This window comes from Myotis daubentonii, chromosome 11, assembly GCF_963259705.1.
Source record: "Myotis daubentonii chromosome 11, mMyoDau2.1, whole genome shotgun sequence".
Classification (NCBI taxonomy): Eukaryota; Metazoa; Chordata; class Mammalia; order Chiroptera; family Vespertilionidae; genus Myotis; species Myotis daubentonii.
Genome location: NC_081850.1, coordinates 57,024,191 through 57,040,130, shown reverse-complemented (window position 1 = coordinate 57,040,130; position 15,940 = coordinate 57,024,191). Strand labels below are relative to the sequence as shown.

General features: G+C 41.6%; 2 protein-coding genes across 8 annotated transcripts in view; one reads left to right on the top strand and one right to left on the bottom strand.

Moving 5' to 3' along the window:
* Positions 1–1,151, top strand: part of TEX10 (testis expressed 10) — a 37,929-nt gene extending 36,778 nt beyond the window's left edge. For both annotated transcript variants that reach the window (XM_059657489.1, XM_059657488.1), the window contains one exon: positions 936–1,151. In XM_059657489.1, the coding sequence (XP_059513472.1) occupies positions 936–1,076 (141 nt within the window). In that variant the 3' untranslated portion in view covers positions 1,077–1,151. The remainder of the gene's footprint in view (positions 1–935) is intronic.
* The window catches only part of INVS (inversin), a 123,001-nt gene continuing 108,126 nt past the window's right edge, over positions 1,066–15,940 (bottom strand). For all 6 annotated transcript variants that reach the window (XM_059657487.1, XM_059657483.1, XM_059657482.1 and 3 more), the window contains exons 15-17: positions 7,038–7,267; positions 6,029–6,103; positions 1,066–2,993 (exon numbers count right to left, since the gene is read on the bottom strand). In XM_059657487.1, the coding sequence (XP_059513470.1) occupies positions 2,836–2,993; positions 6,029–6,103; positions 7,038–7,267 (463 nt within the window). In that variant the 3' untranslated portion in view covers positions 1,066–2,835. The remainder of the gene's footprint in view (positions 2,994–6,028; positions 6,104–7,037; positions 7,268–15,940) is intronic.

Genomic DNA, 15,940 nt, shown 5'->3' with positions numbered 1-15,940 from the left:
CATAAAAGCCTTAAAATACTTAAACTGAATAAAGGTGCAGGCAGCTTAGTTGGAAAAGGTACAGCCTCAGAGTCATCACTACCTGTATCTAACAGAGACTGGTGATTAACTGTGATCGTTGGGTAAGTTTGTTTTTAAACCTTAGCCAAGCTTGTTTTCCGACGTGTAGAAGTGGGACTGATAGTAATTTTGTTGGGTTTTGGTGACCATTGAGATTAGCCAAGTAAAGTTTTTAGGTAGCTGACATGTATTAATTCACCAAATGTTAGCTGTCATTAGTACATTATTTAGCAGAAATAAACTTCAGGCCAATTTCTAGTTGGTTCCCTGGAGAGTAAGAAGTTGGAGAAAGGAAGTTGTAGGCTTCAGCTTTGTCTAATGGTTGGTTGTCTGTGATCAGTTGTGTGTGTGTTTTTTAAGGGGTGGGGGCAGTTCTGTTACCAGATTCCTTTGGCGTTTTTAATTGGGAAGAATTCGGGAGTTTTTTTTTTGGGGGGGGGGTTGTTATAGATATTTGGTTGGGGTAGTTTATTAGTATATGTAATAGTAATTCAGAAATAGTAGAAGGTTGGACAATCAACCCACTTCCATAAGGAAGAAATGACAGTTGTTGTCGGCCCTGGACAAAGATCAGGGGACTCCAGAATACCTAAGGGAGGAAGTCCAGTGTAGGGATGGTGGGTGATGAAATTTCATCAGTCCCTAGCATCTGTGGGAGGGAACAAACAAAATGAGAAACCGACATCACTTACACGGAAGGGTTTTCACCGCCTATTAATGCCTTATTAATAGGTCCCCCTTTCCAGTAAGAGTTCCTGTGGCGATTTTACAGACGAGGATACTGTTGCAGTGGCTCTTGAGAAGTTTGAAAAGCACTTCAGGTAGCATAGCAATTTTAGTAGAATTCTCAAATCACTTTTTTTTTTCCTCTGCAGACATTGAAGAGTGGGGGTGTTCAGGAGCAGTGGCTTACAGACTTACATTATTGCTTTAATGTGTATATCACCGGGCATCCTCAGGGGCCCGGTGTGTTGAATACAGTGTACGAAAGAGGCACCATGGCACTTCCTGTTTAAAATTGTTTATTCACATCTAATTTTGAAGAGACTGATGTAAGAAATGTTTGTCATTAAAGCTGAACTTTTAAAGAAGTTGTTATGGACATTCTTTTGCACTAAGGTAGGAAAACAATGCAGGCTGGCTTCCTGGAGTAGCACGTGGTATGTGGCAGTATATTTACATTTCATAGGAACCAAATATTTACAAAATACAGGGTGATAACATGGTACTGTCTACTATTTATCAAAAAATTAGCTAAATCTTTGAGATCCTATCCAGGCAAACCTCATTCATTTTGTTTGGGGGTGGTTACTCCTATCCATGATGGGGAGCTTTTCTCTATGGTGTTATTTGCAGAGGTTTTGTAGCCCTTAGTTCAGGGGGCAAGATTTTAAGATACAGTGGGGCCTTGACTTATGAGTTTAATTCATTCCCAGACGGAGCTTGTTAAGGAGCTCGTTAACCCAAATTACTCTTATCAACTCAATGCAAAAAATAAGCGGAGAGACAGCTAGTATCTCAAAAACTCGTTAGTCGCGACACTCGTAAGTCAAGGCCCCACTGTAGTTGTTTTGGGTTTTCCTATACCTAAATGGTGGTTGGTCTGAGGTAACTACTTTAAAAGTGATTTTCTAATGATTTTCTAACCCATTATAGTTTTCTAAAAATTACCAGCTGTATTGTGATTTCTATGATAAATTGATTTTTCTAGTCACAAAATAATTTAATTAGCAAACTATAAAAAAAAAGCAAGGGGATTACATTAATACTTTGTTGCTTCCTATTTCTTACTGTTAGGACAATGGTGACAGTAATTTTAAGGAAATGGAAGCAGTTCTAGAAGTATTTGTGAGCCTCCTATGTCACTCTTTATGTCTGTCTCCATTCCTACATTAGCTTTGCCCTTAAAAATGTGAAAAATCCCCAAATCACTAGATTTCGTTTAAACTAGGTGTTCTTAGAGAGCTAGAATGTGTGTAGTTAGCAGTTTCCCATCAATAGGAATGGCATTTTGATATGATTGCTCACCACTGCAGGTCAGGAAAATACAAGTGGAATGTTAAGGCCTTAATTGGTACCTGGTGCATAAATGCCTGGTCTGTACACCTGCCCCGCTGATTTCCTTGGTGTCGGTGGTACCAGCATCTCTGTTCACAGAGGAAGTGGCAACAGCCTGTGGCCTTCAGAGGCTAACATGACTGTAAAATATGTAAGGAGTCAGCGGAGGTGAACAGAGCACCTATTGTGATCTTACAGATAATTTCTAAAAGCAAATGCTGGATCATGATTCTGGTCTAAAACTTAAAACTGATAATGGAATAATAGTATGTGGTATCTGTAATGAAATTTGTTGCATTAGATTCCAGAACAATAGTGAAATGAAGGTGGTTGCTGTAGGACAGGCTCCTTGCCATCTCATTTAGGCTCTTCACTGAAGCCAGAAAACCAGGCCTGCACCAGCTGGCTGGCAGAAATCCCAACCCAGCAGCTCTCATGTTCTTAGTTTTACTTAGACTTGACAGAGTTATACATCCTCCTTTCTAGCCACACTGACAGGTGAAGGCAGACAGCTAGACAGTTTTGATGAGGCATAGTGTACCCTGGTCTTCCTGGCGCAGGTTGAGATAATATCCAAACAATGCTGTGTGAGAGCAGAAAGAAATCATTCTGACATTTTCTTTCAGTTCTTACCACATGTTCAGGCTAATAAGGCTTCAGGCGTGGATACTGAAGTTTTCCCAAGATGTAAGAGAGAGTCAACAGATAATTAGAACTCTACACTAGCTTATTCCAGTTTCCCCGGGCACGGTCTTCCTCCATAGGCAGTCGAGGCTTTGTTTTGTATTTTGATTGAGTAGCTGATTGTAGATTATAAGAAAAATTCTTTGATCTTCCACTGTTCTCAAGAAGGTGTATACATTGCAAGTTGCTCACTGTTAAATACAGGTAAATAGGTTATTTTAAAGTTGAAGGTAAGAAAAAAGGGTTTAGTTTTGGATTATACATGGTGCCAAAAAAGGTGATGGCCAGTGTGTCGTAGGGACAAGATGCTATTATCAGCCTTGCATTTTCCATCATCTCAAAGATACATGACATCTCTCAAGGAAGAACCATGAGTGGGAGGGGCGGGTGTGAACCTAGGCCTTCAGTCGGCCTGGAATAACTGGTATATCTTTCTCTCTGTGCATCTCTCCACTATAACAAAACAAGCTTACACATACACATACATATCTTTTAACTCCAAGTGCCACACACTTGGCTATAGTCCATTCTAGAAAATAGGTTTGAAAACTATTCAGATGAGACATACCAAACTTGAAATGGATTTTTAGGCCTTTACAGTAGGTCCTTGGGTTACGTCGGCGATCCGTTCCTACAGCGCCACGTAACGCTATTTCGCCGTAAGTCGGAACCCACCTACATAAGCACCTACGTCATTCACATGGAGCACATACACAGCAGTATTGAAGTGAAACAGTAAAAAAAATTTTAAAGATAATTCCTGACCTTTACTTGTGGTAAATAAATAATAAAAACAAAGCACATATGTACATATGTCGAAATGATGGAACTTTTTTTTTTAATATATACCTGTAAATGGGAGATGGCGATGTAACCACGAAACGATGTATGCCGAGTCCGTTGTAACCCAAGGACTGTGTATATGACTTTGAAATTATAAAATTGTAGGACACCACAATTGGAAAAATTAGTGGTGTACTCAACCCTCTCATTTAACAGTTAAGGATATTGAGGCCCCAAATGGTTGAGAGACCTTGCTGAGGCTATAATGCTATGTGCCCCTAACTTTCTGTGGAACAAAGCAAACATGAAAGGTGAAGAGTTGTAAAAAGTGGCACACACACACGTCTTACTTTTCTGTTGACCTACAGCGTTGGAACTCTGGCATGCTTTTTGCCTGCCTTTCCTGTCTAAAGTCTTGAGGTTTCACCTGTGTACCCTGCTGCAGGTGGGCAGGAATATTCTACATTCATTACTAATAATCACGTATGCCATGGTTATTCTATTCAATGGAATGGGTTCTTTTAAGGGAGTTGTTTTATTTTTAAAGAGCTGGACCCCCAAATTTGGGAGAGCCTGTTTGTATTTGTACACACACACACACACACACACATACACATGCTGATCGTTACTATGTGTTCTTCTTTGGGGGTGGTTTGCAGGGTTGGGTGTGGAAGACGAGAGAACAGGGATTGTTGAACTGACTCCCTAACACATGTAGAGAAACAGCTTGTGGGTGCTGTTACTTTTGCTCTATCCAGCTCACTTTCTGCTCCTATAAGAGGTTGGGAGCAACAGTTTTCACTCAAATATCTGAATACCTACAGTGTGCCAAGCAATTTCTAAAGAAAACAGAACTGAGCAAAATCAGAAGATACTTAACCCGATGGAATTCTCAAGTAAAAATGAACTATTTCTAGTCAAGGTTTGAAGACCAAAATTAATGATTTCTTCTTTTTGTTTCAATCTGATACCTGATTTCAAAGGCAGAAACTTATATGTATGTTCAAGTCATACCTATATCATGGAAATTTATAGAGCTGTTTCCTGTATAAAACACAGGCGTCAGCTAAACTGTAGCCAGCAGCTCTGAGCATCTGCTGGTTAATGGTTGACAAAGGTGGGTGAGCCTAATAAAATCTTCTGTTGCCCAAGTTTAGGCTTAGGAAAAGATTCCCTTCAGTCCTTGTATATTTTTAAACCTGTCTGAATTATATGTATAGGGTAAACAAGCTGTTCATATGAAGTCCTAAGAAATCGTTATGCATTTCTTTCCATTTCTTTATTCTGTTCTTTAACTGTGAGTCCTTTAAAAACCTTTTGTACTACTAAATACCTTCATTTTTAAAGATTTCTGATAGTACTGGATTTTTCTCTTGAGACATGTTTATCTAACTGCTACTTCTCTGGTAGTTAAAGCTGACAGTTCTGTTTTGGAAACTATCCTTAATTCACTCCAGTATAACGAGTGGGTTTTGTGTGTGTGTGTGTGTGTGTGTGTGTGTGTGTGTGTGTGTGTGTGTTTTACATAGAGCAACGATGGGCCTTAATTCCTTTGAAAGTTTCCAACTACCCCACCCACCATTCCCTGATCAGCCTGCCTCTATTACATGAGTTGCCTGACTCTTCTTATTAAAGATTTGGCAGTAATTACTCTCCCCTTACCTCCAAGTTTTCCCTCCATCAAAAACTAAATGAATGTTAAAGTTCATGCTGACAGTCATTGTTCACCTTCCCAGCTGCACTCTGTCCTGCAGGATGACTGGATTGGGAGGATGGGGGCAGCGTGTTGACACAGCCACCCACGAGAAACACTGACCTGGCATTAACTGCTGACAGCACTGAACTTATCACCCAAACTTAATGCTGGTGTGAATGAAGGGGCCCTGAATAAAATACCGTTTTGCAGCTGAAAAGTTTCCTGAGCTGCTCCTGTGAGTGGAAGTGCACGGTTGAGCCTGAACTGGATATGCTATTAAATATTAATGTCTTCCTTGTGAGGCTCTAAAAAGCAAAAGCCAGAATTTGTGGTTAAGGGCCTCTTTCCATCTTTAGGAAGGAGGTGGAGGAGCTTAATGCGAAACCAAAATGGGACAAAAACTCCCAAGGTATGACTTTGAAGAACAGCAGTATTTTCATTTCCTCCTTCCTTTATGTGAACGAGTAAGTAAAGGTGATCAATAGCAGCTACAGTTTATTTTTTCTACTGGAGGTAATTTTAACAATAGCTTTGGTTATAAAAAATAACTTGCCTCCTACGGAGATAGAAGCTGACTGCAGTAATAATTCCAGGAAAGGGGGGGTGAAAAACATTCCTACTTGAAATCAAATGACCATTGGAAACCCCTGGCAATTAGTCTTCTGTCTTTGGGGATGAAACCAGAAAGGAAAGTGCTTCCCCACACCGTCTTCCCAATATACTTTGCCAGGGCAGTGGCTGCCTTACCTGAGTTGAGACGCAGCACAGAATGGGCTTTTGAAGATTTTGTGGGTTGATGTACTTTCCCTTCCTGAGAGCAACCTGAAATCAATCAACAATGACAGTCTGTCTCTCCACAATGATAGCTGTGGCCTGACCAAGTTCTGAATTTCTTGAGCAAAGGCCTGAGCTTGCAAGCTAGTGTCCGCCTAACCCAGTGATGGCGAACCTTTTGAGCTCGGCGTGTCAGCATTTTGAAAAACCCTAACTTAACTCTGGTGCCGTGTCACATAGAAATTTTTTGATATTTGCAACCATAGTAAAACAAAGACTTATATTTTTGATATTTATTTTATATATTTAAATGCCATTAGAAAAATGAGTTCGCGTGTCATAGGTTCGCCATCACTGGCCTAAGTTAAGTATGTTGTGGAATACCAATAGGCAGGGGCGAGTTCTGAGATTTTGCTGCCTGAGCCAGAGATCTGTTAAAGGTGCTTTGGCTCAATTTTTTTTTTCTTTCCCCTGTTGGGGAGCTAGTCAGGCTTGTTCTCTGCTGAGTTTATTTTGATGGGCTGTTTACAGATCTGAAAATGTTTTAACTTGCAGCAGTTCGTCTGCTAAACAAGTATTTACTGTAGTGCTTGGGTTTGGGACATTCCCAGGTAGGCAGCCCTGTACTTTCTCAACAAAGGAAAGGTCAAAGTGAGGCAGGCAGGTGCTTGGAGTCCTCCAAATGGGTAATGTAAGGGGAAGACCAAGTAGTGGCCTGAAGAGGTTACACTGGTAAGGCTTTAGTTACGAAACCCAGCAGAAGATCTTTTGGCTAGAAGGCTCTCTGGGCTTACATGCCAGAATGCCTCATCTCAAACCAATTCTGATCCAGAATTTCTGGAAGGGTGGCACTAAATGTGCTGAGAGTCTCTTGGTGACTGGAAATATAATAAGGTTTCTACCTGAATGGTGGTTTGCCCAATTCAATTAAGTCCCATTTCAGACTTCCTGTAAACTACAAAGTGCCTAGAAAGACAGTTACCGTAGATTTGCTTGAGCACTGAGTGCCTGGTGGACTTTGTGCCCGAGCTGCTCTTGGATGGATTCTTGGTGGTCCTGCTTCCTGCAGTGGCTTTTGAGGGTTTTAGTTCCAGTTCCTTCCTCCAAACCTGGAGGAGCAATGCCATGCATTCTCGGTTCCATCTGCCCATATCTCTGGCTCCATGCTCCTTCATATGCAGAAGGTGGGACAGGTGCTTCCTGAGCTGGTAGCTGGTGGGACCAGAGAAGGGAGAGGCTTTAAGTTCACAGTATGCAGAAAACTAAATTTCTTTAAGGCTTCTAGAAGCTATAGGAATAGTATTTGGGAACTTGGGAGAGCTTTCAAGCTCTCATTCCTCATTTCAGTAGCAGTATGTAGAACGTTGAATTCTGCTTTTCCCCATTAAATAGTTCCTGAATTAGGACGCAATAAGATGAGTCCTTGCCTTCAAGATGGGACAGGCCAGAAGTACTGAGAGCAAGGAGCTGGATGGCATGAGACAGATGTGGGACGGATAATTGGTTTGGCTGTGGTGGGGTTTTAAAGGATGAGTAGGGACTTAGTGAGAAAAGGGCATTCTAGGCAGAACTGGCATGAGCAGAGAGATACAAGCATTTGTACAGGAAGTCAGGAGATGTGTATGAAGCATTGTGTATTTAGAGGGAATGATATTGGAAGGTTGGGCTACATGGGAAAAAGCCAACATTTGTTCAGGACCTGTTGTATACTAGGCACTCTCCCTATGATTAGGCCTGAAACTAAATTTGTGAGGCAGATGTTATGAGTCTGAAAAAGGCTGAGTTGAGGTGACATTATCAAGATTGTGACATAGGTCATTCCTGACTTCATGCTCCCTCATCAAAAGAACAACTATTCATGGATAAGAGACCATGGAGAAAATCCTACAATACAGGATTTCTAGGACCTAGAGGCTGAAGAACCCCCTGCACCACCGAGACCAAGACGGACCCCATTAAAAGGGTAAGAGGAGTGGCTACATGATGACAGCATTCCCCTTTCCCCTGTTCAGTGCAGCATCATGCTGAGAGGCCTACCTTGAGCCTACAGCTCCTCCATTAAGAAAAGAGAAGCCAGAGCAGACATCCAGCTCCCCAGCATTGTGGGTTGCTTCTTGGGAGCCCCCATTCCAGTCTTTCCCCAAGAAGAGTGCAGGGGAATCTGTGACATAGACTAGGGGAGGGACTTAAAACAACCGGCACATGGATCTTTGCAGACTGAGTTCCTACCTACAGTATCCAAGTAGTAGTCCCAACCAGTGTCTGCTGATCTGAAGAGCCAAGATGTTGGTATAGTCCAGTGATGGCGAACCTTTTGAGCTTGGCATGTCAGCATTTTGAAAAACCCTAACTTAACTCTGGTGCCGTGTCACATATAGAATTTTTTTGGTATCTGCAACCATAGTAAAACAAAGACATATTTTTGATATTTATTTTATATATTTAAATGCCATTTAACAAAGAAAAATCAACCAAAACAATGAGTTCACGTGTCACCTCTGATACTCGTGTCATAGGTTCGCCATCACTGGTATACTCTGACCAGAGAACTCAGGATACAGGTCTACCTGATTCAGGCCCTTAAAGAGTTGCTGGAACCTAGTTTGACCTCACCCAGGCAGTTATAGCTGCACTCACTGCTGATTATAGCTCCTGGCCCCTGCCTGATTAGAGATGGTGGTCAGACCACCTGGAAGCTGCATAGCCCAGCAACACTCAGGGTATGGCAGGCAGAGCTGATTATCTGCAGAGCAAGGCCAATAGCATCATTCCTCCAGGAACTTGGGGAGCAAGTCAGCTTGAATCAAGATCAAAAACAAGCCCTGGCTGGTTTGGCTTAGTGGATAGAGCGTCGGCCTGCAGACTGAAGGGTCCCGAGTTCGATTCTGGTCGGGGGCATGTGCCTGGGTTGCAGGCTCAGTCCCCAGTTGGAGGCGTGCAAGAGGCAGCCAATCAATGATTCTCTGTCATCATTGATGTTTCTCTCTCTCTCTCTCTCTCTCTCTCTCTGAAATCAATAAAAGTATTAAAAAAAAAAAAAGATCACAAACAAAGCCTTGCTGCCCTTGGAGATCAGTTCTCCCACTATGCCTGGCCATTGCTGAATACAACCTGCCCTACCAGAGCACAGAGGAATCTGCATAGCCCATCCAACAATCCTTATAGTGGTACGTGAGCAAACAGCACAGCCTGTGTGGCTTTCTCCCTCTGCAGACGAAGACCAGTGGCCATGGTTGGCCAGGGAGTTCAGTGTACAGTCTTGCCTGATTTGAGTACCCAAACATTGAGCTGTGCAGGCCCTCAGGCCTGTTCTGCTTTCTTGCCAGGCAGAAAAGCTAATTCACTGCTAAATAGAGTACCCAGTCCCAACTGACTATAAGCCTGCCCAGAGAACCCATGCAACCACAGAACTCATCCTACAGCTTTGCTTGGGCAGGGAACCAAGCCAGCAGCCCTACCCAACTCTTCTTAGCTAACCTATGCCTCTCCTCCTCAGAACTTGGGCAGTGGCCCTGTCCAAAAAGAGACAGGAAGTTTCAACTGCCTAAGACCTTAACCAGCAGACATGTCCTGAAACTCAACTGAGCTGACTGGTGAAGAACTGTCTCGGTCAAAGCAAATCTGTAAAAGGAAACTGCTTACTCAAATGTGCAGATATCAACTTAAGTAACCAAGAATCAGGAAAAATCAGGTAAACATGACACCACCAAAAGAAACTATAAAAACTCCGACACCTGACCTTAACGAAATGAAGATCTATTAACTGTGAGAGAAAAAATGCAGAATGATCATATAAAAGAAGTTTAGGGAACTATAAGAACACACAGACAACTAAATGAAATTAGGAAGATAGGAAGACCAATGCATAAACCAAATGTAAAGAAATTCAACAAAGAAATAGAAACCACCAAAAAAGGCTTCAAACAAACCCTGACATAAAAAAATAGGACTGAACTGAAAAATTCAATAGAAAATTGAATTAAAATTGAAGAATTCGAAAGCAGACTTGACCATGCAGTCATCTAGAAGACAGGACATTTGAAATTATTATCCAGTCAGAGGAGAAAAAATAAAGAGTAAAAAGAAGCCTGCAGGACTTATGGGACACAATGAAAAGAAATAATACTACATATGGGAATTCCAAAAGGAGAAGAGAAAGAGAAAGGAACAAAGTATTTAAAACAATGGCTGCAAACTTCCCAAACCTCAGAAGAGGAAAGGACTTCCCGATTTATGAGGCCCAAAGAACTTCAAATAGGTTGGACCAGAATAGGACTACACTGAGACACATTATGATTAAATTGCCAAAAGTCAGAATTTTGAAAACAGCAAGAAAAAAGACAGAAGTTATGTACAAGGGAACTTCCATAAGACTATTGGCAGATTTCTCAACAGAAACTTTTCAGAAACCAGAATGAGATGGTATATTTGAAGTACTGAATTGAAAAAAACTGTCAACCAAAAACTCTATACCTGGCAAAGCTGTCCTTCAGAAGTTAAGGAGAGATAAAGACTTTCCTGAATAAACAAGAGCTCAGGAGTTCATCCTCACTAGACCTGCCTTACAAAAATGCTAAAGGGAGATCCTTAAGTGGCAGTAAAAGGATGCTAAGTGATATCATAAAAATATAAGAAGGTAATGTAAAATTCACTGATTATAGTAAACACTGTCAAAGTTAAAAGTTCACAAATGTATGAAAATAACCATAACTACAATAATCTGTTATTGGATATACAATATAAAATATGTAAACTGTAATATCAATAACTTAAAATGTGAGTGGGGGAGTAAAAGTATAAAGTTTAGGAATGCTATCAAAGTTAAATTGTTATCAATTTAAAATAGGGTGTTATAATTTTAAGATATCTTATGTATGGTTCATGGTAACCACAAGGGAAAACCTGTACTTGTTACACAAAAGAACATAAAGAAATCAAAGCATACTGATACCAAAAAGGCATCAAAGCAAAACAAAAAAGGACAGCCCTGACCGGTTTGACTCAGTGAATAGAGCGTCGGCCTGCGGACTGAAAGGTCCCGGGTTCGATTCCAGTCAAGGGCATGTACCTTGGTTGCAGGCACATTCCCAGTAGCGGGTGTGCAGGAGGCAGCTGATTGATGTTTCTCTCTCATCGATGTTTCTAACTATCTCTCTCCCTTCCTCTCTGTAAAAAATCAATAAAATATATTTTTAAAAAAAGGACAGAAGGATAAAAACAAAAAACAAAACAAGGAAAAACAAATCTCAAAGCAGCCGAAAACAATGAACAAAATGGCAATAATAAGTCCTTATCCATCAATTATTACCTTAAAAATAAATGGAATAATACTCTAGTCAAAAGACGCAGAATGGCTGAATGGATTAAAAACAAAACAAAAATGATCCAACAATATATTCCCTATAAGAGATAAACTTTAGCTTTGAAAACACACATAGAGTGAAGGGATGGAGAAAGATATTTCAAGCAAATCATAACCCCTCAAAAATTATCAGGTAGTTAGACTCAGATAAAGTCAGATAAAACAGACTTTTAAAATGGTAAAAAGACAAATAATGATAAAGAGGTGAATTCATCAAGAAGATACAACAATTTTAAATATGCACCCAACATCAGTGCCTCTCAGTATATAAAGCAAAACTAACAGAGTTAACAGAAAAAATAAACAGCAATATAGTAATAGCTGGGGACTTTAATGGTCTACACCAGCCATGGGCAAACTACGGCCCGCGGGCCGGATCCGGCCCGTTTGAAATGAATAAAACAAACAAAAAAAAGACCGTACCCTTTTATGTAATGATATTTACTTTGAATTTATATTAGTTTACACAAACACTCCATCCATGCTTTTGTTCCGGCCCTCCGGTCCAGTTTAAGAACCCATTGTGGCCCTCGAGTCAAAAAGTTTGCCCACCCCTGGTCTACACTCAACAATGGATCTATCACTCAGACACAGAATCAGTGGATTAGAACAACACTACAGACCAAATGGACCTAATAGATATACAGAACATTCTAGCTGACCATGGAAGTAGACACATTCTCAAACACTTATGGAATATTTCTTAGGATAGGCCATATGTTAGATCACAACAATCTTACCAAATTCAAGAAGACTAAAATCTTATCCAGTATCTTCTCTGACCATGATGGTATAAAACTAGAAACCAATAAAAGGCAGAAAACTGGAAAACTCACAAATACATGAAAATTAAGCAATACTCTTCTAACAATCAATGGATCAAAGAAGAAATTAAAGGTGGGGGGAATATCTTGAGACAAAAATGGAAACATGCTAAAAGCTCTGGGATGCAGCAAAAGCAATTCTAAGGGGAAGTTCATAGCAATAAGTGCCTACATTAAGAAAGATCTCAAACAACCTAACTGCATTCCTTAATGAATTAGAAAAAGAAGAAACTAAGTCCAAAGTTAGCAGAAGGAAGGAGATAATAAGATTAGAGCAGAAATAAAATAGATAACAGGAAAATAAGATTCTTTGAAAAGATAAACAAAATTTACAAACCACTAGCTAGAATAACCAGGGAAAAAAGAGAAGATCCAAATCAACAAAATTATAAATGAAAAAGATGACATTACAACTGATACCACAGAAATACAAAGGATCATAAGAGGTTACTATAAACAACCAGATGCTAATAATCTGGACAACCTAGAAGAAACAGAAAACTTCTTAGAAGTAGACAACCTATAAAGACTGAATCAGGAAGAAATAGATAATCTGAAAAGACCAATAATGAGTAAAGAGACTGAGCCAGTAATAAAATATCTAATGAAGAAAAGCCAGGACCAAATGGCTTCACTGATGAATTTTACTAAACATTTAAACAATAATTTATGCCAATCCTTCTCAAACTCTTCCAAAAGTTCACAGAGGCGGGAATAGTCCCAAATTCACTTCATGAGGCCCGTATTACCCTGACATCAAATCCAAAAAAGGACACTACAAGAAGCCAATATCCCTGATGAATACAGATAAAAAAAATTCTCAAAAAATACCAGCAAACCAAATTCAGCAGTACATTAAAGGGATCATTCCTCCTGGTCAAATGGGATTTATCCCTGGGATGCAGGATGGTTCAACATACATAAGTCTATCAATGTGAAACATCACATTAATAGAATAAAAGAAAAAATATCATCACAAAAGATGCAAAGCATTTGATAGAATTGAATATCTGTATGATAAAATCCCTTAACAAATCAGGTATAGAAGAAATGGACCTCAACATCACAAAGACCATATATGAGAAGCCCATAGTTAACGTCACACTCAATGTTGAAAGAATGAAAAAATGTCCTTTAATATCAGGAACAAGACAAGGATGCCTACTCACTACTATTCAACATAGTACTGGAAGTCCTAGCCACAGCAATCAGACAAAAAAAAAAAAAAAGGGAATAAAACAGACAAGAGATGAATGCTGGTGAGGATGTGGGAGAAAGGGAACCCTCGTGCACTGTGGGTAGGATTATAAATGGGTACAACCACTATCTATAGAAAACAATATGGAGATTCCTCCAAAAGATAAAAATAGAGCTACCATGTGATTTGCAGTTCCATACCTGGGCATATGACTAAGGAAATGAAAGTATGTAGCATGTTGAAGAGGTATCTACACCCCCAAGTTCATAGCAGCATTACAATAGTCAGGTGATGGAAATAACCAAACTGTCCACTGACATATGAATGAAGAAAAAGTTGTGATATAAACAATGGAATATTATTCAGGTATAAAAAAGAGGAAATCCTGCCATTTGCAACAACAGGCATGAAACTGAAGGGCATTAAGCTAAGTGAAATAAATCAGAGAAAGACAAATACTATATTATTTTATTTGTGCAGGGTTAAAAATAAACCAAAGACAATCAAACTCATAGAAAAAGAGATCAGATTTGTGGCTATCAGAGGAAGGGGGTGGAGGGAGGGGAACTTGGGTGAAGATGGTCAAAATGTACAAATTTCCAGTTACAAGATAAATAAATACTGAGGTTGTAATGTGTAACACTGCTTTATGGAATATATGAAAGTTGTGAAGAGAGTAAATCCTCAGAGTTCTCATCACAAGGAAATAAAGTCTTTTTCCATTTAAAAAAATGAGGTGATAGATGTAACTGACATTACTGTGGTAATCATTTCACAGTATATGTAAGTTGAGTCACTATGCTTTACCCCAGTGGTTCTCAACCTTCTGGCCCTTTAAATACAGTTCCTCATGTTGTGACCCAACCGTAAAATTATTTTCGTTGCTACTTCTTAACTGTAATGTTGCTACTGTTATGAATCGTAATGTAAATATCTGATATGCAGGATGGTCTTAGGCGACCCCTGTGAAAGGGTCGTTCGACCACCAAAGGGGTCGCGACCCACCGGTTGAGAACCTCTGACTTACGGAGTGCTGTATGTCAATTATGTCTCTCAAACTGGGGTGGGGAGGCTGAGTAACTTGTAGAAGGCCGCATGGCTAGAGTCAGGAGAGACCAACATTCAAACTCTCTGCTCTGTGGTCCAACAGCTAAACGTGGCTGAGGACTTTGGCCTGTACTCTGTTCTTGGTGGGGGCCCACATTGGCTCTTAAGAACAGTGGCACAGGTAAGAGCTGTATTTTACTAAGATCGGTAGCGCCTGGGGTGAGGCTGGGGCATGCAGGTGATGGCTATGTTGATGTCTCGTGTTATCTGATGGTGTTCCTCCACGTGCGCTCCCAAACCTCAGACTGAACACAGCTGCTTTGGAGCCTTGCAGGGAAAGCTGCTGTCTTCCTTCTCTGTAGCTGACGAACTACTCCTGCTGAGCCCACGGGGTGCTGCAGAGGCGCCAGGCTCCGTGCCTGATTTCAAGGCACACCAAGTGGGAAAGAACCTTCCCAAGTCTCCTAAAAGCTCCTTGCGGCACCTGGTGCAGCCCCTCGCTCCTGCCCTAAAAGGCCGATTTCAGTCAAACTACAGGTCTGTCTTTCTTTACCTGGAGTGACAAACCGTGCCATCCCTCGACCACAGGATGCACACACTTCCGAAAAGCCAGCTGCAGAGAAAAGCTGGAGCGACGGGACAGCACCAGCAGTTTGAGATGCCGAGTGTCTCCCACACCCTCTGTGCCCCGGGCAGAGGGCTCCGGGGAAGCCCAGGTGCTGGCTGACGCGGCAGGGGCTCCGGCCTTCAGGGGGCACAGCTCCCCCAATCTACTCTGGATGGAGCCTGAGCTGTGCCCTGGCCCCAGGGGCCCCATTCTCAAGGAGAAGGTGCACGCCTGTTGGCTGAGAAACCGAACATGCCCACTCCTCCTTTCAGCCCCAGGCTCAGGGCTCTCCTGGCCCACCTGCCCTTGCTGGATCGGAGCTCAGCACACGCTGGCAGAGCTGACAGAAAGGTGCCTTACACATGTTAACATAAAAAGGAGTGTTTTACACACAACTTTCCAGCCCAGCTTAGCTTGTCCAGTATCTGGTTTCGATCTTTAAGACAGTCAAGGCTTGACTGGCAATAAAACTCACTGAGGTTCAACCTGCTCACCCCATCCCAGCACCCGCTGCAGCCTGCCTCTCTCCCTCCACACCGCCCCCCATACCAGCAGCCTAGGTGCCAGCCCTGTTCCCGGTCCACCCGCAGGGCTGACGTCAGGCGGCACCACCCACTGCCCAGGACAGCACTTGGGGCTCCTGTCCTTACCATGAAAGGTATGGAAGGCTACGCCAGAAGCAGTGGGAGTGTTTTCACTGTCAGACATGCGGCTCCCCCAGCCTGCACCTTCCCGGGAGCCTGTGGGAGCTGATGCCCCAGGTCTCAGGCTGCACAGTGGCGCCCGGGGGGCTGTGTAACTGCCTCCCCAGGGGGTCCAGACTATGCGCCCATTGTTCTTGGGGCGA